At 46.6% G+C, this 21,686-nt stretch overlaps 1 protein-coding gene across 7 annotated transcripts in view; it reads left to right on the plus strand.

Annotated features, from left to right (window-relative positions):
• NDST1 (N-deacetylase and N-sulfotransferase 1) overlaps nucleotides 1–20,275 on the plus strand; it is an 84,505-nt gene extending 64,230 nt beyond the window's left edge. For 6 of the 7 annotated variants that reach the window (XM_055558654.1, XM_055558633.1, XM_055558669.1 and 3 more), the window contains 7 exons: nucleotides 3,242–3,338; nucleotides 4,561–4,684; nucleotides 6,816–6,990; nucleotides 11,865–12,035; nucleotides 12,660–12,769; nucleotides 14,131–14,233; nucleotides 19,147–20,275. In XM_055558654.1, the coding sequence (XP_055414629.1) occupies nucleotides 3,242–3,338; nucleotides 4,561–4,684; nucleotides 6,816–6,990; nucleotides 11,865–12,035; nucleotides 12,660–12,769; nucleotides 14,131–14,233; nucleotides 19,147–19,266 (900 nt within the window). In that variant the 3' untranslated portion in view covers nucleotides 19,267–20,275. Of the gene's footprint in view, nucleotides 1–3,241; nucleotides 3,339–4,560; nucleotides 4,685–6,815; nucleotides 6,991–11,864; nucleotides 12,036–12,659; nucleotides 12,770–14,130; nucleotides 14,234–17,888; nucleotides 18,203–19,146 lie in introns of those variants that run through there. The other variant, XM_055558682.1, reaches the window with a different exon arrangement.
• Nucleotides 20,276–21,686: the final 1,411 nt, after the last annotated feature.

The raw sequence follows: 21,686 nt of genomic DNA on the forward strand, positions 1-21,686 counted from the left end.
CTGATGAATCGGCTCTTTGCATCAGGTGGCCAAAGTATTTGAACTTCAGCATCAGTCATTCCAATGAATATTCAGGGTGATTTCCTTTAGGATTGACTGGTTTGATCTCCTTGCAGTCCAACGGACTCTGAAGAGTCTTTTCTAGCACCACAGTTCGAAAGCATCAATTCTTTGGCCCTCAGCCTTCTTTATGATCCAGCAGTCACATTCGTTCATGACTACTGGAAAAACCATAGCTTTGACTGTATGGACCTTTGTTGACAAAGTGATGTCTCTGTCTTTTAACACACTGTTAGGTTTGTCATGACTTTCTCCCAAGGAGCAAGCGTCTTAATTTCATGGCTGCAGTCACCATCCACAGTGATTTTAGAGCCCAAGAAAATAAAGTCTGTTTTCCATTTTTTTCCCTGTCTATTTGCCATGAAGTGATGGGACTGGATGCCTTGATCATAATTTTTTGAATGTTGAGTTTTAAGTCAGCTTTTTCACTCTCTTCTTTTACCTTCATCAAGAGGCTTTTTAGTGCCTCTTTGTTTTCTGCCATTAGGGTGGTGTCATCTGCATATCCCAGCAATCTTAATTCCAGCTTGTGCTTCATCCAGCCCAGCATTTTGTGTGATATACTCTGCATGTAAGTTAAATAAGCAGGGTGACAATATACAGCCTTGACATACTCCTTTCCCAATTTTGAATCAGTCTGTTGTTTCATGTCCAGTTCTAACTGTTGCTTCTTGACCTGCATACAGGTTTCTCAGGAGGCAGGTTAGGTGGTCTGGTATTTCCATCTCTTTAAGAATTTTACACAGTTTGTTGTGTTCCATACAGCCAAAGGCTTTAGTGTAGTCAATAAAGCAGAAGTAGATGTTTTTCTGGTTTTTCCTTTTCTTTTTCTATGATCAACAAATGTTGGTAATATGATCTCTGGTTCCTCTCCTTTTCTAAATCCAGCCTGTACATCTGGAAGTTCTTGATTCACGTACTGTTGAAGCCTAGCTTGAAGGATTTTGAGCATTGCATTGCTAGCATTTGAAATGAATGCAATTGTGTGGGAGTTTGAACATTGTTTGGCATTGTGCTTCTTTGAGATTGGAATGGAAACCAACCTTTTCCAGTCCTGTGGCCCCTGCCGAGTTTTCCAAATTTGCTGGTATTTGAGTGCAGGACTTTAACAGCATCATCTTTTAGGATTTGAAATAGCTCAGCTGGAATTCCAAGACCTCCACTAGCTTTGTTTATAGTAATGCTTCCTGAGGCCCACTTGACTTCACACTCCAGGATGTCTGGCTCTACATGAGTGATTACACCATTGTGATTATTGGGTCATTAAGATCTTATTTGTACAGTTCTGTGTATTCTTACCACCTCTTTTTAATATCTTTTGCTTCTATTAGGTCCATACCATTTCTATCCTTTATTGTGTCCATCTTTGCATGAAATGTTCTCTTGATATCTCTAATTTTCTTGAAGAGATCTCTAGTCTTTTCCATTCTATTGCTTTCCTCTATTTCTTTGCATTGTTCACTTAAGGCTTTCTTATCTCTCCTTGCTTTTCTTTGAAACTCTGCATTCAGGTGGGTGTATCTTTCCTTTTCTCCTTTGCCTTTCCCTTCTCTTCTTTTCTCAGCTATTTATAAGGCATCCTCAGACAACCATTTTGCCTTTTTGCATTTCTTTTTCTCAGGGATGGTTTTGATCACTGTCTCCTGTACCGTGTTACAAACCTCTATCCATAGTTCTTCAGGCACTCTGTCAGATCTAATGCCTTAAATCTATTTGTCACTTCCACTGTATAATCATAAGGGATTTGATTTAGGTTATATCTGAATGGCCTAGTGGTTTTCCCTACTTCTTCAACTTAAATCTGAATTTGGCAATAAGGAGTTCATGATCTAAGCCACAGTCAGCTCCTGGTCTTGTTTTTGCTGCCTGTATAGAGTGTCTCCATCTTTGGCTGCAAAGAATATAATCAATCTGATTCTGATATTGACTTTCTGGTGATGTCCATGTGTAGAGTTGTCTCTTGTGTCGTTGGCAGAGGTTGTTGGCTATGACCAGTGTGTTGTCTTGGCAAAACTCTGTTAGCCTTTGCCCTGCTTCATTTTGTACTCCAAGGCCAAACTTGCCTGTTACTTAAGGTGTCTCTTGACTTCCTACTTTTACATTCCACTTCCCAGTGATGAAAAGGACATCTTTTTTTGGTGTTCTAAAAGATCTTGTAGGTCTTCATAGAACTGTTCAAGTTCATCTTCTTCAGCACTAGTGGTTGGGGCATAGGCTTGGATTACTGTGATGCTGAGTGGTTTGCCTTGGAAACGAACTGAGATCTTTCTGTTGTTTTTGAGACTGCACCTAAGTACTGCATTTTAGACTCTTTCTTTGACTGTGAGGGCTACTCCATTTCTTCTAAGGGATTCTTGCCCACAGTAGTAGATATAATAGTCATCTGAATTAAATTCGCCCATTCCCATCACTTTAGTTCACTGACTAAGATGTTGATGTTCACTCGTGCCATCTCCTGCTTGACCATGTGCAATTTACCTTGATTCATGGACCTAATGTTCCAGGTTCCTGTGCAATGTTGTTCTTTACTGCATCAGACTTTAATTTCACCACCGGACCCTTCTGCAACTGAGCATCATTTCCACTTTGGCTGTCTGCCCCAGTGGGGACTGTCAAAAACTAGGAGCAGAAGCTTGAATTGATGGTCTCACAGTTCAGACCAGGAGTCCATAACCTAGCTTTTAAGTCAGTATGGCCTGTGGTCTGTTTTTGTAAATAAAGTTTTATTGGGACATGGCCATGCTCATTCTTGGACATACTGTCTGTGACTACTGTCAAGCTCCAATAGCAGAGTTGAGTGGTTGTGACAGACCGGATAGTACCCAAGCCTAAAATATTTAATAAACATTTCAAAAGATTTACTATACTTCATAGAAAAAGTTTTCTGACCTCTTACTGAACTTTTAAATTCAACAATAGGAGCCTGTGAGCTCCTGTTGTGCACCAAGTGCTGGGGTGAGCATTTTTTAAGGCTTTGTCTGGGAGCAGGAGACTGACCAGAAATCGTTGCTGCCTACCAGTAGCTCAGTGTCCTGAGGTGGGGATGGGACAAGGACACATGTAGTTACACTTGTCACTCAGGGCTGTGAGAGCCACACGTCCATGTGCAGCGGGAGTCTGGAATCCATTCACTGAGTCCATTCTTCCGCCCGCCCTGACGTCTCTTCCACTGTCATTTTAGGATCCCTGCGAAGACAAACGCCATAAGGACATCTGGTCCAAGGAGAAGACGTGTGACCGCTTCCCAAAGCTCCTCATCATCGGCCCCCAGAAAACAGGCAGGTCTCTCCACTCTTGACGGCTTCCCCTACTGTCCCAGCCACAGAATTCTGGAGACCGTCGTGCCCTGGTCTCACTCCCCAGTAATCTACACACTGTTTCCCAGGAAGTGGGACCGAAGCTGGGGTGACCATGAGTTGCCTATCACTGTGGAGGTGGGAAAGGTAGAGGTTGGGCATTGAATTCTCCTGTTGTGAACCACAGCCTCGGGGAGCTCTCTTGGTGTCCTCTTGGGAGTTTCTGAGTCCAAGCAGAGAAGCCCAGATCAGATGCTCTGCAAGACTGAGCAGTGCCTGGCAAAACTGGGTCAGGGCGAAGAGACTGTGACAAGTTAGCCGTGTCTGCAGTGGTGGCATGCACACCTTTGGTATGGATGGCTGCTCCCACGTTACAGACGAGACACTCGAGGCTCACAGAACTTGTCACTTTCTCTAACACATTTAGTTAGGAGATGGCATATCCAGGTCTGGAACTCTGGTCTCTGTGCCCCCAAAATATATACCCTGAACCACCGAACTCTGTAGTCTCTTCTCTTCTGAAACCTCTCATTAGAGCATGTTAACTGTAGATCCGTGTAGGAAAGGAATGGACTCTCTAAAGGGAGGGAGTCAGCCCTGTACTGTCGAAGGGGGAGGGAGTGTGAGTGAAGGAAGGGTACTCAGAGAGGAGGCATCTGGGCCAGATTTCTTAGCCCTTCAAGAATTTCACACCAGCAGACTGGCAAGTCTAGAACTCCCTTGTCCTTGAGTTCCTCCCAAGTGCCAGAGAGGACCAAGGCCCAGGGCTTGAAGGGGCCAGCAGAAACCATCTTCTTCTGGGGTTTTGAGGGGACTGTAATCAAGTGGATGTGAATGCCGGAGTACAGTGCTGAGAAGGATTCTGAGGCCAAGTCTTCGTGAAGAAGAGTGCTGTGGTGGGCTAGTGATGTCTGCAGTGGTCTGAGGCCAAGTCTTCGTGATGAAGAGTGCTGTGGTGGGCTAGTGATGTCTGCAGTGGGTTCAAGAGTTGGGGCGCCCACCTGCAAGCTCTGTATTTGCCTGTCCTGAGTTTAGTATGTTTCCCTCATGGTAGAGATGAGGAAACTAAACCCAGAGAAGAGAAGGGACTTTTCCAGTGTCTCCTAGTGAGTAACGGAGAGCCAGGACCAGAACTCAGGATTTCAGACTCTGTCTTTTCGCTGGGGGCCTGGGCCCAGGTCTCACCCGCCTTCCTTCCCTGCAGGCACCACGGCCCTCTATCTGTTCCTGGGCATGCACCCCGACCTCAGCAGCAACTACCCCAGCTCTGAGACCTTTGAGGAGATCCAGTTTTTTAATGGCCACAACTATCACAAAGGCATTGACTGGTGAGTGGGTCTTTCTGTCAGCAGTGGGACAGGACAGCCGCCATGGAGGCCGCCAAGGAGGAGGTCTGCCGAGGCCACAGCAGGAAGCAGCTGGCGCTTGCTCACACGCAGCCAGTTCCTGTAAACAGGGACAAAGTCCAGTGACCCTTGAGTCATGATGTTGGAGCCTGCACACAGATGGGACACTTGATGAGGAAGCCCTTTGCCCCTTTATATTGCCTGGACTCATGGAATACTAGAAGTTAGAGTCCATCCCCTTCCTTGCCTTCATGAGTCCAAGAAGAGAAGAGGGACATGCCTGAGGCCCTGAGAGCTGAGGACAGAGCAGGGGTTAAAATCCAGGTGTTCTGACTGGAAATCTGGCCCTTTCCACTGTGTGTGATTGACCATGTAGCAGGAGGCGTTCTTGTGAGCCCTTCAGAGGTGGCTCCTTAAGTCTTCAGGGAGTCTCCTGGGAACGTGGCTGGAGTTGCAGATTCCTACCAGAAGCTGTCCCCAGAGGCTACCCCAGGGTGTGGGTGCTAGGGGGATGCTTTCACACCGTGTTTCTTATGTTTGCCTCTCTCTTATTTGTCTTTTCTAACCTGATACATGTATTACTCTTGTTTATTATTTTTATGTCTGTGGTTTACCTGAAGAGAGACCTCATGGGCATTATTCTGTTTGTTTTTTGGTATTTCTCTGTGTATTTCCATCAGCTTATTTCTATCGTTCAATCTTCTGTCAGGCAATCTAGCTGTCTTTTTCTCTTTCCGATACTGCCACAATCTCTTATCTAAAATCCACTGTAACCAGATGCATGATTGGAAGTCACCTCTTTCTGGATTTAGAGAGACATAATATATTTAACAGCACCTTCACCAAGGTCTGGGGCAGCACCCATTAGCAAGTTTATTAATATATCTGTAGCAAAGTATGTGAACATTTATGCCAAGTAAGATTCTTAAGTCAGGGTTTGCTGCCAGATGGCTTTGCTACAAGCTTAGCAAAAAAGCTTCTTTCTCAGAGCTTTCTCCCTTTAGGTACAACCAACAATGAATTGTGAACATAAAGGTGCTGTTTTGTAAAGAAATTTTGGAAATGTGAGAGAACTAGCAATTTCTCAGCTCCACTCCAAATATTTTGTTTGTAGGGGTACAGAAATCCCCTAGGCCCCCAGGTAACTCTGAATTCTGATAAATGGGTCCCTGGGACCACCCAGGAGAAACCTCACCTCACAAGGGTGGAGTAGGGCTCCTATGCCCTTAACTAAGATGGGCTCTGTGGGCTTTGGTTCCCAGAAAGTTCTGAAGCTGTAGCTCCATCTTGCATGAGTAGGTGCCCCTGGGAGGGTCTGGAGTGTTTGTTTTCTGCTGCTGCTGCTACAGCTGCTAAGTCACTTCAGTCGTGTCCGACTCTTAGCGACCTCATGGACTGCAGCCTACCAGGTTCCTCCGTCCATGGGATTTTCCAGGCAAGAGTACTGGACTGTTTTCTGAGGGGCCCTCAACCTAGAGGTGATCTCAGAGGACTGGTGTGGACAGTCACTTTGGGCGGGATGTGGAAGGTTCATCTGGGAAGCTGTGAGGTTCACCCATATGAGGCAGGCGGAGTAGGGGGGCACAGATGGTAGGCAGTCAGTCGCCTCCCCTCCTTGTCTGCTGGTCTACAGTAACAGCTTAGAAAGTACCATCAGGTCAGGAAGGAAACCCTGCAGCCTGGAGGCAGCAGAGGGCGTCCTTCCCCTCAGTGCTGGGGTTCCCGGGTCAGAAGCGTCCCCGCTCGCCCCCTAGTGGCAGTAAGGGTTAGGGCCCTGTCAGTTTCACTCCAGGAGCATCCCATTTAAGAAGAGAAGACACAACCCCTTCCCATGCGTACACACCTGCCCCCCTCCCCCCGCCCCACCCGCCACACACATCTTCAGATCCTCTTGATCCCAGGTCTCCCCGAAAAAGGAGCTGATTCATAAGATGGAGTCTGCCAAGTGGCCACTCTGTCTTGGATCCTGGCAAGTAAGTCCTTGTCAGACTGAGAGCAGTGTGCCTGCTTGCTTTCTCACGTTCCACACCCAGTGAGCCTGGCCCTCCCGGCTGCGTTCCTCAGGCCCCTCCTGAATCTTGCCTGTGAGCCCTCTTCTGTGGGCTTCCTGCAGGTACATGGAATTCTTCCCTATCCCCTCCAACACCACCTCCGACTTCTACTTTGAGAAAAGCGCCAACTACTTTGATTCGGAAGTGGCTCCCCGGCGGGCAGCTGCCCTGTTACCCAAAGCCAAGGTCCTGACCATCCTCATCAACCCAGCGGACCGAGCCTACTCCTGGTACCAGGTGAGCTGGGTGGGGCCCTGGGCAGTGGCACAGGCTGTGTCTACCACTCAGCCACTAATAAACATCAGCAAACATTTACCCTGTGTCGTCTTTGCACTCGCCCTCAGCTGGGCTCCTGCAGCACCCTGGTGGGTAAGAACAGGGTCCCCTCCACTGTGCGTCCAGCCCAGAGGAGCAGCCGGGCAGAAATCCACGCTGAGTCCCAGCCAGGTTACCTGCTCCCCCTCCCAGCTTCATCTGGGGACCTGCTCTGACTCTGATTCTCCAAGTAGAGGAGGACGCTGGTTTTGTCTTGCTGAAGCCAGGATTTGGTGAATAGTGATCTAGGCTTCATGCTATCTGTGGTCTCCTCACTGGGCTCTGGGTGGGGGTGGGAATTCAGAGAAGGACAGAACACAGGACCTGCCATCCCTAGTGGAGGATGCAAACGTCTGATCAGGTAAGGAAGTTACCTGGACTGTGGTTTGTGTGAGGGAACGCAACTTCTAGTTTCTACTTGATTGTGTAAGAACTAGAATTTTCTTTAATATCAATGACCTGACTGAATTTTTTCTGAGCACCTTTCCACTGGGCTTATAGGAAAGCTTAGGCTCGGGTCTTTTGGGGGGTTTCCTCCCCTACCTTCCAGTCTTGCTGGAATTATGCTTATGCCGGGGGTGGGGGGGGGTGCTTCCTGCTCTAGAGCTGGTCCTACTGTAGGCCTGGCCACACTCTGAGCTTCCTCTCTGGGGCTTTGTTGTGACCACAGGCTGGTAGGAGTCCAGGTGCAGATCCTGCCACAGACCTCTTCCCCTCCTCTCCCTCCCAAGCCTGGTCCAATCTGGTATGCAGCCCCACTCTTCCTCTCACTTCTCTAGGACTTTCTGTCTATACCCAAATATTCTCCTTTCCTCTGGGCTTTGAACGGAAGCCATTTCTCTTGTGTGCCCTGCCGCCCCCTACCCTGTGCCCCAGCAGTGAGCAGAGACTGACCATCTGTATTTATGGGGGGGAGGAAAGAGGAAGGAGAGGGAGGCAGAGGGAAAGCAGCCCTGGGTGGAGGCGTCCGGGTTCTGTCCTAATGCACCTCCTCCTCTAGAGGGCAGAGCTGTCTCCTCTCACTGACAGAAGACCAAGGTTCATCAAGCCGGGTGACTAACTCAAGTTCATGTGCTAGCGTTTTGAACCCAGCTCCTCCAGGTCTAAGCCCCTGTTCTTTCTTCTGTCTGTGGCTGAGGCGGGATAAGGAGAAGGGGGGCCGATTCCTCTCAGGATGGTCCAGAGAGGGGCTGGAAGGAAGGGAAGGGTGATGGCCTGCCTCAGAGGGGAGATCAGGAGGAGGGGCGGCTGTCCCCCCCACCCCTGGCCCAGGCTGTGTGTGATGCTCAGTGAGGGTGTGGGGGCTCCTGAGGGTCATCCCTGGTGAGCAGGCTCGTGATCTCTGGACTTTGGCTCTCTGCAGATGCCAACTGCCCGGGGCGTTATTTCAGGTGCTCCAAACCTGGTGTTTTCCCCTTTCCAGTTCTTCCCCAGTCCTTCTGTTTTAGGCTTGGGCTGCTATAGCAAATATTATAGATTGGATGGCTTAAACAGCAGCATTTTTTTCTCACAGTCCTGAAGCCTAGAAATCTTAAGTCCAAGACTGAGGTACCAGTCGATCTGGTTCCTGGTGAGAGCTCCCTTCCTGGCTTTTAGACAGCCACTGTCTCACTGTGCTCTCATGGCAAACCACCTCTGTGGTGTCTCTTCTTACCAGGGCACCAATCCTATCACAGGGGCTCCACCTGCCTGACTGCATCAAGGCTTAGAGCAGACATTTCTATCTGCCTGGTGTGCGAACACATAGCTTTATTTTTATTGTGAATGATTTTATTTATTTTTATGAATGATTACCTTTATTATCTTTATATATGACAGCTGATTCTAGTTTTCTGTCTGTGAAGGCAGTACTGAGTTTTATTTTGAAATACATTTACGTGAATAAGATGTGTCCACATAAAGAAAATTCTGTTGATTTGGCATGCACAGATGGACATGGCAGAGACCACAGAGATGGTGCAGAGTGACCAGCATTTGGAAGCCCTGACCTAGTCTGACTCCCATCTTGTAAAGATGGGGAAACTAGGGCTCCAGGGGCTGTGACTTCCCTGAGGTCAAAGGGTAATGACAGGTAGAGCCAGATCTTGAGCCCAGGCCTCCTGGTTCCAGCTTGGTGTCTTCTGGCCACCTCTTAGTTCAGATCAGATCAGATCAGTCGCTCAGTCGCGTCCAACTCTTTGCAACCCCATGAATCGCAGTACGCCAGGCCTCCCTGTCCATCACCAACTCCCGGAGTTCACTCAGACTCACGTCCATCAAGTCAGTGATGCCATCCAGCCATCTCGTCCTCTGTCGTCTCCTTCTCCTCTTGCCCCCAATCCCTCCCAGCATCAGAGTCTTTTCCAATGAGTCAACTCTTCGCATGAGGTGGCCAAAATACTGGAGTTTCAGCTTTAGCATCATTCCTTCCAAAGAAATCCCAGGGCTGATCTCCTTCAGAATGGACTGGTTGGATCTCCTTGCAGTCCAAGGGACTCTCAAGAGTCTTCTCCAACACCACAGTTCAAAAGCATCAATTCTTCGGTGCTCAGCCTTCTTCACAGTCCAACTCTCACATCCATACATGACCACAGGAAAAACCATAGCCTTGACTAGACGGACCTTTGTTGGCAAAGTAATGTCTCTGCTTTTGAATACGCTATCTAGGTTGGTCATAACTTTCCTTCCAAGGAGTAAGCGTCTTTTAATTTCATGGCTGCAGTCACCATCTGCAGTGATTTTGGAGCCCCAAAAAATAAAGTCTGACACTGTTTCCACTGTTTCCCCATCTATTTCCCATGAAGTGATGGGGCCGGATGCCATGATCTTCGTTTTCTGAATGTTGAGCTTTAAGCCAACTTTTTCACTGTCCACTTTCACATTTATCAAGAGGCTTTTGAGTTCCTCTTCACTTTCTGCCATAAGGGTGGTGTCGTCTGCATATCTGAGGTTATTGATAGTTCTCCCAGCAATCTTGATTCCAGCTTGTGTTTCTTCCAGTCCAGGGTTTCTCATGATGTACTCTGCATATAAGTTAAATAAGCAGGGTGACAATATACAGCCTTGAGGTACTCCTTTTCCTATTTGGAACCAGTCTATTGTTCCATGTCCAGTTCTAACTGTTGCTTCCTGACCTGCATACAGATTTCTCAAGAGGCAGATCAGGTGGTCTGGTATTCCCATCTCTTTCAGAATTTTCCACAGTTTATTGTGATCCACACAGTCAAAGGCTTTGGCGTAGTCAATAAAGCAGAAATAGATGTTTTTCTGGAACTCTCTTGCTTTTTCCATGATCCAGCGGATGTTGGCAATTTGATCTCTGGTTCCTCTGCCTTTTCTAAAATCAGCTTGAACATCAGGAAGTTCACGATTCACATATTGCTGAAGCCTGGCTTGGAGAATTTTGAGCATTACTTTACTAGCGTGTGCTGCTGCTGCTGCTAAGTCGCTTCAGTCATGTCTGACTCTGTGCGACCCCATAGATGGCAGCCCACCAGGCTCCCCTGTCCCTGGGATTCTCCAGGCAAGAACACTGGAGTGGGTTGCCATTTCCTTCTAGTGCAATTGTGCGGTAGTTATGAGCATTCTTTGGCATTGCCTTTCTTTGGGATTGGAATGAAAACTGACCTTTTCCATTCCTGTGGCCACTGCCGAGTTTTCCAAATTTGCTGGCATATTGAGTGCAGCACTTTCACAGCATCCTCTTTCAGGATTTGGAATAGCTCAACTGGAATTCTATCACCTCCACTAGCTTCGTTCGTAGTGATGCTTTCTAAGGCCCACTTGACTTCACATTCCAGGATGTCTGGCTCTAGGTCAGTGATCACACCATCGTGATTATCTGGATCGTGAAGATCTTTTTTGTACAGTTCTTCTGTGTGTTCTTGCCACCTCTTCTTAATATCTTCTGCTTCTGTTAGGTCCATACCATTTCTGTCCTTTATCAAGCCCATCTTTGCATGAAATGTTCCTTTGGTATCTCTGATTTTCTTGAAGAGATCTCCAGTCTTTCCCATTCTGTTGTTTTCCTCTATTTCTTTGCATTGATCGCTGAAGAAGGCTTTCTTATCTCTTCTTGCTATTCTTTGGAACTCTGCATTCAGATGTTTATTTCTTTCCTTTTGTCCTTTGCTTCTCGCTTCTCTTCTTTTCACAGCTATTTGTAAGGCCTCCCCAGACAGCCATTTTGCTTTTTTGCATTTCTTTTCCATGGGGATGGTCTTGATCCCTGTCTCCTGTACAATGTCACGAACTTCATTCCATAGTTCATCAGGCACTCTATCTATCAGATCTAGGCCCTTAAATCTATTTCTCACTTCCACTGTATAATCATAAGGGATTTGATTTAGGTCATACCTGAATGGTCTAGTGGTTTTCCCTACTTTCTTCAATTTAAGTCTGAATTTGGCAATAAGGAGTTCACGATCTGAGCCACAGTCAGCTCCTGGTCTTGTTTTTGCTGACTGTGTAGAGCTTCTCCATCTTTGTCTGCAAAGAATATAATCAATCTGATTTCGGTGTTGACCATCTGGTGATGTCCATGTATAGAGTCTTCTCTTGTGTTGTTGGAAGAGGGTGTTTGCTATGACCAGTGCATTTTCTTGGCAAAACTCTGTTAGTCTTTGCCCTGCTTCATTCTGTATTCCAAGGCCAAATTTGCCTGTTACTCCAGGTGTTTCTTGACGTCCTACTTTTGCATTCCAGTCCCCTATAATGAAAAGTAGGAAGTCAAGAAACCTCCTAGTTACTGCCCCACAAAAGCCTCTCCCTTTGGTGCCTCCATGTGACACATTGACCCTCTCTCGGCTTGTCTGCAGCACCAGCGAGCCCATGATGACCCGGTAGCCCTGAAGTACACTTTCCATGAGGTGATCACTGCTGGGCCCGACGCATCCTTGAAACTGCGCACCCTCCAGAACCGCTGCCTGGTGCCTGGCTGGTACGCCACCCACATCGAGCGCTGGCTCAGCGCCTTTCACACCAACCAGGTAGGCCTATCCCTGACCCTCAGAAGGGCAGCCATAGCATGGACTTGGGGCAGTTAGCTGAGGACCTCAAGATCTCTTTTGCCAGTGACAGGGCCAGAAATGTGGTTGTTGGACACTCAGGTCTTTGGGATCTTCAGAGGTTTCAGTCTTGTTTATCCCAAGCCCTTGCCCCATCACAGCAGGCTCTGTAACCTTTAGGGGACCCAGAAAGCCCTGGAATAGGCCCTGGGAGGGAGGGAGAGCCCGGTGGGAGAGGTAAACGGCCGGGTTGCTAAGGCATTTTAAGGAAACCCTTGGAGGGTTTAGGCAGGAGAGTGACATGTAGTCCAGAAACTTGGAGAGAGGCAGAGAAGGGGGTGTCATAGGGTCAGGAGGGAAAGGCAGAGGCTTGGTGATGGATTAAATGCTGGGAGAGGACGGCATCAGTCAGAAGAAGCTGGCAGAAGGCAGGGAGAAAGACTGCCCAGGACTGAGGCACAGGGACTCCTCCTGTCCGAGGAGGAGGAGGAAGCACTCTACAGAGCGTAGGGGCCCCAACCCATAACCATGGCTGCTGAAGACTGGGGGCCTGTTGGCCACTGGAGTGAAAATAGGTTCAGATCACACTCTCCTTTTTTTTTCCAGATTCTAGTCTTGGATGGCAAACTGCTGCGAACAGAACCTGCCAAAGTGATGGACACAGTGCAGAAGTTCCTTGGGGTGACAAACACCATTGACTACCACAAAATGTTGGCGTGAGTGTTATCTTGGCCTTTCAGCAGGGGGATGTCCTAAACAGGCACATGGGCCCAAAAGCCAGAGGCTGGAATGATTAGGAGAGAGATACAGATTAGAGTCAGCAAGTATGAGAAAGTATGCGTGGCCTTGAAGGCAGTTTAGCAGAAAAGTTAATATGACTTGAGTCATATAAACAAAGGTATTGACTCAAGAAAAAGGGAGGTGATGACTGTTCTCTTCTGGTAGTCCTTCCCCTAGGGTGTTCCTTTCAATCTGGACTGAACATTTTCAGAGTGTTTAAGTTAGACCAGCAATGAGCAACTCTAATACCCTTAAGGGTTTCTCAGCATTAGTTTATGACTTAAATATAATTTAAGGAAAAAGATACTATGAATATTGTCAACAGTTAATAATTTTCATCACTTAAAACCCAATCCAAGGACACTGAGGATGCCCTCCCAAGATGAATAAGTGCCAGCCTGTGTTGAGGGACTCAGGGCTAAGGAGAGGCTGTCTTCGAGGGTGAATCACAGACAGGTGATGCACACAGCTGGATGAGGGAGTCTCAGGAGGAGAAATAAAGTCTCCTTCCCCAGCTACCTTCTTTGGAAAGCCCTGCAGCAAGAATATCCCCATCTCCCTACTTTGGAGGATGAAGGTAGAAAAGGAAAGTCAGTCCTTTGCTCTGAGGGTAGAGAGAAGCAGCTGCTAAGGGCATAGCTGTGGCAGCAGAGATGCCTGGGTGAGGATTCCGGACCCGTTACTTCTTCAGCTGTGGGACTTTGAACTTGTGTCTTAGTTCCTTCAAGCCTTACTTTCCTCCTCTATAGGTTGGGGGTACAGATAATAATAATTCCTACCTCCTGAGGGTCACTATCTTGTGGAGCTCTTGGCTCAGTGCCCAGCATGTACTAATCTCAGTAAATGACAGCTGCCCTCAGCATCACCATGCCTACCCTGTGACCCATTCAGAAACCCCCATCTCGCTCTCCTGCCAGAAGGAAACTGTTCTCCTGCTGTCCTCATGCCCAAGAATCTCCAGATAGTTGCTGATCTGGGACTGAATTCTGATGTCATTATGCCTCCCCTCCCGGTAACAGCACCTTCTCTCCCCAAAATACCCTGGAAAGCCCAGCATGACTTGAGATTCTGAAGGCAGTCTTGCTTTGTTAGTTCTGGAGTTTACTAAACAGCAACTTTACAGTGATACACATGCTTAAACACAATTGTAGATAGAGCATTTCTTGATAAAGATTGAATTTATTAAAAAGCAAAAGAACCCCCACTAAACTCTCCTACTGGGTCTGGCCCCTGAGTTGGAGAGTGCCAGGAGGGTTTCCAGGCTGAGGAACGATGAAGGCTTTCTCCACCTCCACAGGTTTGATCCAAAGAAAGGATTCTGGTGCCAGCTGCTCGAAGGAGGAAAAACCAAGTGTCTAGGCAAGAGCAAGGGCCGGAAGTACCCGGAGATGGACTTGGATGTAAGTAGCAGACATGCCGCCTGTGGCAGGGGAATAAATGATGGGGGTCCCGTATTGGAGAGAAGCTTCTCTTTACCTGACACCCAACGCTCAATGCATTGCCTTGACATTTCTTGGATAGCATTCTTAGGAGGAAATGTAGGATAGGATTTAGCGACTCGGAGTTGATTTAGTCAGAGAATTTCCTTTTGCAAGGGCTGAATGCTATGGGGCTTTGAGAATGAATCAGACATGTTCTTTGCCTTCAGGGAGTTCCTAGTCTAGGAGGAAGATGAGTCACACATGCAAATAAGTAGAATACAAGGCAAGAAGTGCTTTGTGTAGTGAGGTATGCACGTATGTGATGGCACTTCAGAACAAGGACGTGCCATGTGAGGCTGTACGGGTAAAGGCTTCTCACGTGAGGTGGGGGCTGACTCTGGAGTTGGGCCTGGAAGGATGGGGTAGCATTTGGACCTATGGCATGGATGGATGAGGTGTTCTTGTAGGAGAGGACATCCTTTATGGTATAAATGAATGGTGAAACATACATAACGGTGACTGTGGTTATGTTTCTGAGTTTTTTCATTACCCCTTGCTCATTTTTTAAAAATCCAAGTGTAGTTGATTTACAATATTGTATGTTTCAGGTACACAGCAAAGTGATTCAGTGTTTATATATATACATATATATATATATTTTTTTTTCAGATTATTTTCCCTTGTAGGTTATTACAAGATACTGAATGTTGTTCCCTATGTTATGCAGTAAATCCTAGTTACCTATCTATTTTATATATAGCATTGTGTATCTGTTAATCCCGTACTCCTAATTTGCCCCACCCGACTCCCTTTCCCTTTGGTAACAAATAAGTTTGTTTTTTGAGTCTGTTTCTATTTTGTAAATAGATTTGCTTTTTAGATACCACATATTAAGTGATATCATACAGTATTTGTCTTTTTCTGTCTGACGTCACTTAGTGTGATATCCTGTAGGTCCATCCACATTGCTGCAAAGGGCAATAGTGCGTTCTTTTTCATTTTCTAGTGTGTATATATATGTGCCGCATCTTATCCATTCATCTGTTGATAGTCACATGGGTTGCTTCCACATCTCGGCTGTTGTAAACAGTACTGCTGTGAACATGGGGTGCACACATCTTTCCAATGCACGTATGTGAAAAGATACACGCACCCCAAGGAGTTGCTTTCTTTCTGGATGTATGGCTAGGCGTTGGATTGCTGGATCATATTCTAGATCTAGATTTAGTTTTTGTTTTTAATTGGAGGAAAATTGCTTTATGGAATCGTGTTGGTGTCTGTCATATATCAACATGAATCAGCCATAGGTATACATATGTCCCCGCCGTCTTGAACCTGCCTCCCACTCCTCACCACATCCTGCCCCTCTCGGTTGTCACAGAGCACCACACTGGGGTCCTGTGTTACTCAGCAGCTTCCCACTAGCTATCTGTTTAACATATGGTAATATATATGTGTTAATGGTACTCTGTATTTGTCCCACCCTCTTCTTCCTCCACTGTGACCACAAGTTTGATCTCTATGACTGTGTCTCTATTCCTGCCCTGCAAATAGGTTCATCAGTACCATCCTTCTGGATTCCATATATATATATATACGATATTTGTTTTTCTCTGACTTCACTCTGTATAACAGGCTCTAAGTTCATCCACCTCACTAGAACTGACTCAGATGCATTCCTTTTTATGGCTAATATTCCATTATATATATGGACCACAACTTCTTTATCCATTCAACTGTCAATGGAGATCTAGGTTGCTTCCATATTCTAGCTATTATAAATAATGCTGCAGTGACTAGTTTCTTAAAAGGAACCTCTCTATTGTTCTCCGTAGTGGTTGTGCCAATTTTTACATCCCCACCAACAGTATGGGAGGGATCCCTTTTCTCCGCATTCTCTCCAGCATTGATTTTTTGTAGGCCTTTGATGTTGTCCGTTCTCATCCTTGTGGAGTGATCTCATTGTAGTTTTGATTTCCATTTCTCTAATACTTAGCCATGTTGACTGTCTCTTCATGTGCCTGTCGATCATCTGTATGTTCTCTTCAGAGAACTGTCTGTTTAGGTCTGCTCTTTTCAACTGAGTTGTGTTTTTTTTGATACTGAGTTACATGAACTATTTGTATATTTTGGAAATTAACTCCTTGGTTGCATTGTTTGCACATATTTTCTCTTTTCATTTTGTCAGTGGTTTTCTTTGCAGCGGCTTTTAAGTTTAGTTTGGTTCCATTTCTTTATTTTTGCTTTTTTTTATTTTGCCTTGGGAGACTGACCTAAGAAAACATTGCTATGATTTATGCCAGAATGTTTTGCCTGTGCTACTCTTCTAGGAGTTTTGTGGTGTCATGCCTTACATTTAGGTCTTTATATCATTTTGAGTTTATTTTCATATATGGTATTAGGGAGTGTTCTAATATGTTTCCTTTTTTTCTAAATTTTTATTTCATATTGGAGTATAGTTGATAAACAATGTTGTGTTAGTTTTAGGTATACAGTAAAGTGACTCATTTGTACATATGGATATACCTATTCTTTCTCATCCCATTTAGGTTATTACAAAATATTAAGCATAGTTCCCTGTGCTATACAGTAAGTCTTGTTGGTTATCTATTGAAAATATAGCAGTGTATATATATCAATCCCAAACTCCCAGTTTATTCTCCTCCTCCTTTAGTAACCATAAGCTTGTTTTCAAAATCTCTGAGTCTGTTTCTATTTTGTAAATAAGTTCATAAATGCTGCCGTGAACCCTGGGGTGCATTTTTTTTTCCTTCTCATTATGGTTTCCTCTGGTATATGCCTAGGACTGGGATTCCTGGATCACATGGTAGGTCTATTTTTAGTTTTCTAAGGCATTTCCATACTGTTTTCCACAGTGGTTGCACCAATTTACCCTCCCATCTACAGTGTAGGAGGGTTTCCTTTTCTCCACATCTGCTCCAGTATTGTAGATTTTTTGATCATGGCCATTCTGACTGGCATGAGGTGATACCCCACTGTAGTTTCGATTTGCTTTTCTCTAATAATTAGTGATATGGAATATCTTTTCATGTGCTCTTTAAGCCATCTTTGCTTATGTCTTCCACCCATGTTTTGACTGGATTGTTTGCTTTTTGATATTGAGCTACATGCACTGTCTGTATATTTTGGAGATTAATCCCTTGTCATTGCTTCATTTGCAAAGATTTTCTCCCATTCTGAGGGTTGACTTTTCATTTTGCTTATGGTCCTGTTTATTTTTGTTGTTATTTTCCTTACTCTAGGAGGTAGATCAAACAAGATCTTGCTGTGATTTATGTCAAAGAATGTTCTGCCCATGTTTTCCTCTTAAGAGTTTTATAGTATCTGGCCTTACATCTAGGTATTTTATTCTTTTCAATGCATTGGTAAATAGGATTGTTTCTTTATTTCTGATATTTTGTTGTTAGTGTATAGAAATGCAATAGATTTCTGTGTATTAATTTTGTATCCTGCAACGTTACCAACTTCATTGATGAGCTCTAGTAGTTTTCTGGTAACACCTTTAGGATTTTCTTTGTATAGTGTGTCATCTGCAAACAGTGATGGTTTTACTTCTTTTCCAATTTGGATTCCTTTTCTTTCTTTTTTTTTCCCCTCTGATTGCCATGGCTAGGACTCCCAAAGCTATATTGAATAAAAGTGACGAGAGTGGACATCCTTGTCTTGTTCCTGACTTTAGAGGAAATACTTTCAGCTTTTCACCATTGAGAATGATGTTAGCTGTAGGTTTGTCATTTATGGCCTTTGTTATGTTGAGGTAGGTTTTCTCTATGCCCACTTTCTGGACAGTTTTTAATCATAAATTGGTGTTGAGTTTTGTCAAAAGCTTTTTCTGCATCAATTGATGATCATATGGTTTTTATTCTTCAATTTGTTGATGGGGTGTATCACACTAATTGACTTGAAGATACTGAAAAATCCTTGTATCCCTGAAATAAATCCTATTTGATCATGGTGTATGATCCTTTTATTATATTGTTGGATTAGAATTGCTAGTATTTTGTTGAGGATAAAGATCAGAGCAGAAATAAATGTAATAGTGATGAAGAAAACAGTAGAAAAGATCAATGAAACTAAAAGCTGGGTCTTTGAAAAGATAAACAAAGTTGATAAACCATTAGCCAGGCTCATTAAGATAAAAAGGGGAAAGGGTGTAAATCAATAAAATTAGAAAGGAAAAAGGAAAAGCTATAACTGACACCACAGAAATTCAAAGGACCATTGGAAACTACTCTCAGCACTTACCTAAACACCAGCAAAATAGACAACCTAGACGAAATGGACAAATTCTTAGCAAGGTACAACCTGCCAAGACGGAATGAGGAAGAAATAGAAAATATGAACACACCAATCATAAGTACTTAAATTGAAATGGAAAATGTGATTAAAAAACTCCCAATAAACCAAAGTCCAGGGCCAGAGGGCTTTACAGATAAATTCTATCAAACATTTAGAGAAGAGTTAACCTTCTGAAACTCTTCCAAAAAATTGCAGAGGAAGGAACACTCCCAAACTCATTCTGTGAGGCCACCATCACCCACCCTGATACCAAAACCAGATGAGGATACCACCACAGAAAAAAAGAAAATTATCAGCGAATATCACTGATGAACATGGATGCAAAAATCCTCAACAAAATACTCTTGATTAAGTCTCTCTCTCTTCTCCCAATCACGAGTTTCGACCTTGTGCACTATAGTTTGGTGCTTCTACTATATGTTTTCTTTTGAAGGTTACCATTTTGAAGAAGGTTGTGAATAAATAATGGGAGTGGGGGATAATGGCAGCGGGGTGCTGGTTTTCCAGAGGCGGGGGCGGGGGTCACTCAAACCAGCACATGACCAACGTCTGAGCTTCCCTTCCTGTTGCAGTCCCGCGCCTTCCTGAAGGACTATTACCGGGACCACAACGTCGAGCTTTCCAAGCTGCTGTACAAGATGGGCCAGACACTGCCGACCTGGCTCCGGGAGGAGCTGCAGAACACCAGGTAGCCACGGCCCCCACCGCCGGACTGAATGTGACGGCAGGGACGTCCCGCCACACGCTGAGCCAGACTGACCTGCAGAGTGGGGAGCGGGGCCCGGCTGGCCAAGCACTCACAAGCAATATTCCGCCGTGGCCCGGGCCAGCCAGGAGGAGAGCCCAGGCAGGTGCCCACGTGCCTCAGAGCATCCAGCATGCAGTCGGTGGCCTCTCGGACCTCCCTTGCCACCTGAGGTCCATTCCGCTCACAGTCTTTCATGGAGAGGCCACTTCCTGTTGGTGGAGGACCACAGGCTGGTAGGAAGGAGTCCACAAGACTCTGTTCTCTGGCCCTCACTGTGTCTACCCACCGTGCGCTCTCTCCATCCATCACTCCCTGCCCCTGTAGGGCGTCCACTCAGTATTAGCTGCCACGTCGTCTCTGTCCTCCCGACAACAAGGACAAGGGTCCAGCTGGGGCCTCTGGCAAACCAGGGAGAGAAATTGGATGTTTCGCTGATGTTTCAAGCCAGGCTCTTCAGAGGGATCAGCTGGAAACCCAGAGGCAGCCATAGGCGGGGTGTGAGGGTGGCCACCTTGAGAGAATGCTGGACCTCCACACCCATTGCAGCTTATACCTTTACATCTCACCTTCCCGCTTTGGGGATAGAACTGCTGGTTCATACAGTACCCACCCGGTTCTCAAGGCCACCTTCAGGGCCCTGGGGGCACTGCCATGCCATTTGGACCCAGAGACCCAGTCCTCAACCCTGCTCCCTCTCTCCCCCTGGGACATGACATGCGTGGCGTTTCCTGTGGTAAGAGACTGAGGCGGTCATGGGGCCGGCTGTATACATGCTCCAGTGTACATTTGTTGCCCCCAGGCCCCTGCCTTGACCCCAGGCGGATGCTGGACAGAGTTGGTGAGACCACCACCTCTTTCTGACGCCAGCTCCCTGGGGCCGAGGGTTCCTAGAGCCCCCCTTAACTTCCCAAGTACTAAGAAGCTAAAGTATTTTAATTTTTTTTTTTCTTGGTGCCAGAGTTTATACCCTGGGTGCTGGGGTTGCACTGTGTTACATATATATATATAACTGTGTATATATATATATATTATATATATATATTATATTTTTTTGGTTGGGTTTGTTTTTAATTCAGTCATACAGAATGGTGGCAAGCCCCAGTCCCAAAGGGTGTCCTATCTCAGTGCTAGAGCATGGGATGGGGGCGTGGTATGTATCTTCACGTGTGGGGGCCTCAAGGACACAGGATGGATGTGCCCTTGGAGAGGTCAAGTGCCATGGCTGCCCTGCAGCTACTCCAGGAGAACAGGGGTGGTGAGATGCAGAGGGAAGACCTACTGTCTCCAGGAAGTCTGGCTTCATGAAGTGCAGTGATCCCAGGGGACTTCTGATCAAAGGAAACAGCCAGGCTGAGGTAGGAGACCCCGGGGCTAAATGCTGGCCTGTTCCCCTTCCCCTCACATGGTGCTAGGTTGGGAGCTGCCCTGGGAGCTTGGGGGCCCCCAGGACCCCTCAGAGCTGTCTCCAGGCCCCTCTGCAGACAAGGGGATCTCTGGGCTAGTTTCTGGTGGGGGCCTGCTCCTACCCTCCTCCTAACAATGTGAAGTGACTAAGGCTGGGGTGCCTCTTCCCCAGTCCCTCCCACTGCCAGTTCAGCTTTGAACTGACGCCTCGGAAATCCTTTCTAGAGAGCCTGGTCTTTGTTCATAGAATGTTGGGGCTGAGGGGTCCTTCAACGGGTGTGGACACAGCTCCAGAAAGGGGAGATGGCCTCCTGGGCTGACGTCACAGAATTGACTGGGAGCAGGGCCAAGAAGCAAACTTGAGGCTCCCGCTTCCATGCCCAGAGCTCTTCTTCCAATGCCACACTGCCTCTGAGCCCATCCTTGGGACCCTGCTCTGCCAGGTTGCTGTCCCTCCTTTGGTCTTGCCTTTGGTCATTCCAGGATATGGGGACAAACCACTCCTTCCCAGCGCGGTGCCTTCTCAGCCCCAGATCTGCATCCCTGTTGTGCTCACCCCACCTCAGAAGGCCCTTCCCCAGCCTGGAAACCCAGATCTTGGTTCCCAGGGTCTCCGTGGAATGGAGAAGTGGAGTGTTCTGCGGAGCCGGCTGCATGTGGTTCTACCGTCCCCTAAGGGAAGTGTTCCCATTATGCTTTTCATGGGGCCTTAGAACCTGGCGCTGCCAGCCCGGCGGGGGCTGAGGAGCGGAGTGTCTGAGGACTGGGTGGCATGCCTGCATGCATGCTCGTGAGGACTTACCAGCACCAGGAACCAGACTCCCAGAGCTGGCAGCGGCTTCCGCAGTGCAGAGCCCAGCCTCCCTTCCTGTCCTTCAGTGCGAGGCTTGTGTTCTGTGATGAGGCCCTCAGAGCTCCCACCGTCTGAGGTCTGTCTTCGAGGGGCGGATGGGTCCGGTC

The sequence above is a fragment of the Bubalus kerabau genome, chromosome 1, assembly GCF_029407905.1.
Source record: "Bubalus kerabau isolate K-KA32 ecotype Philippines breed swamp buffalo chromosome 1, PCC_UOA_SB_1v2, whole genome shotgun sequence".
In the NCBI taxonomy this organism is placed as follows: domain Eukaryota; kingdom Metazoa; phylum Chordata; class Mammalia; order Artiodactyla; family Bovidae; genus Bubalus; species Bubalus kerabau.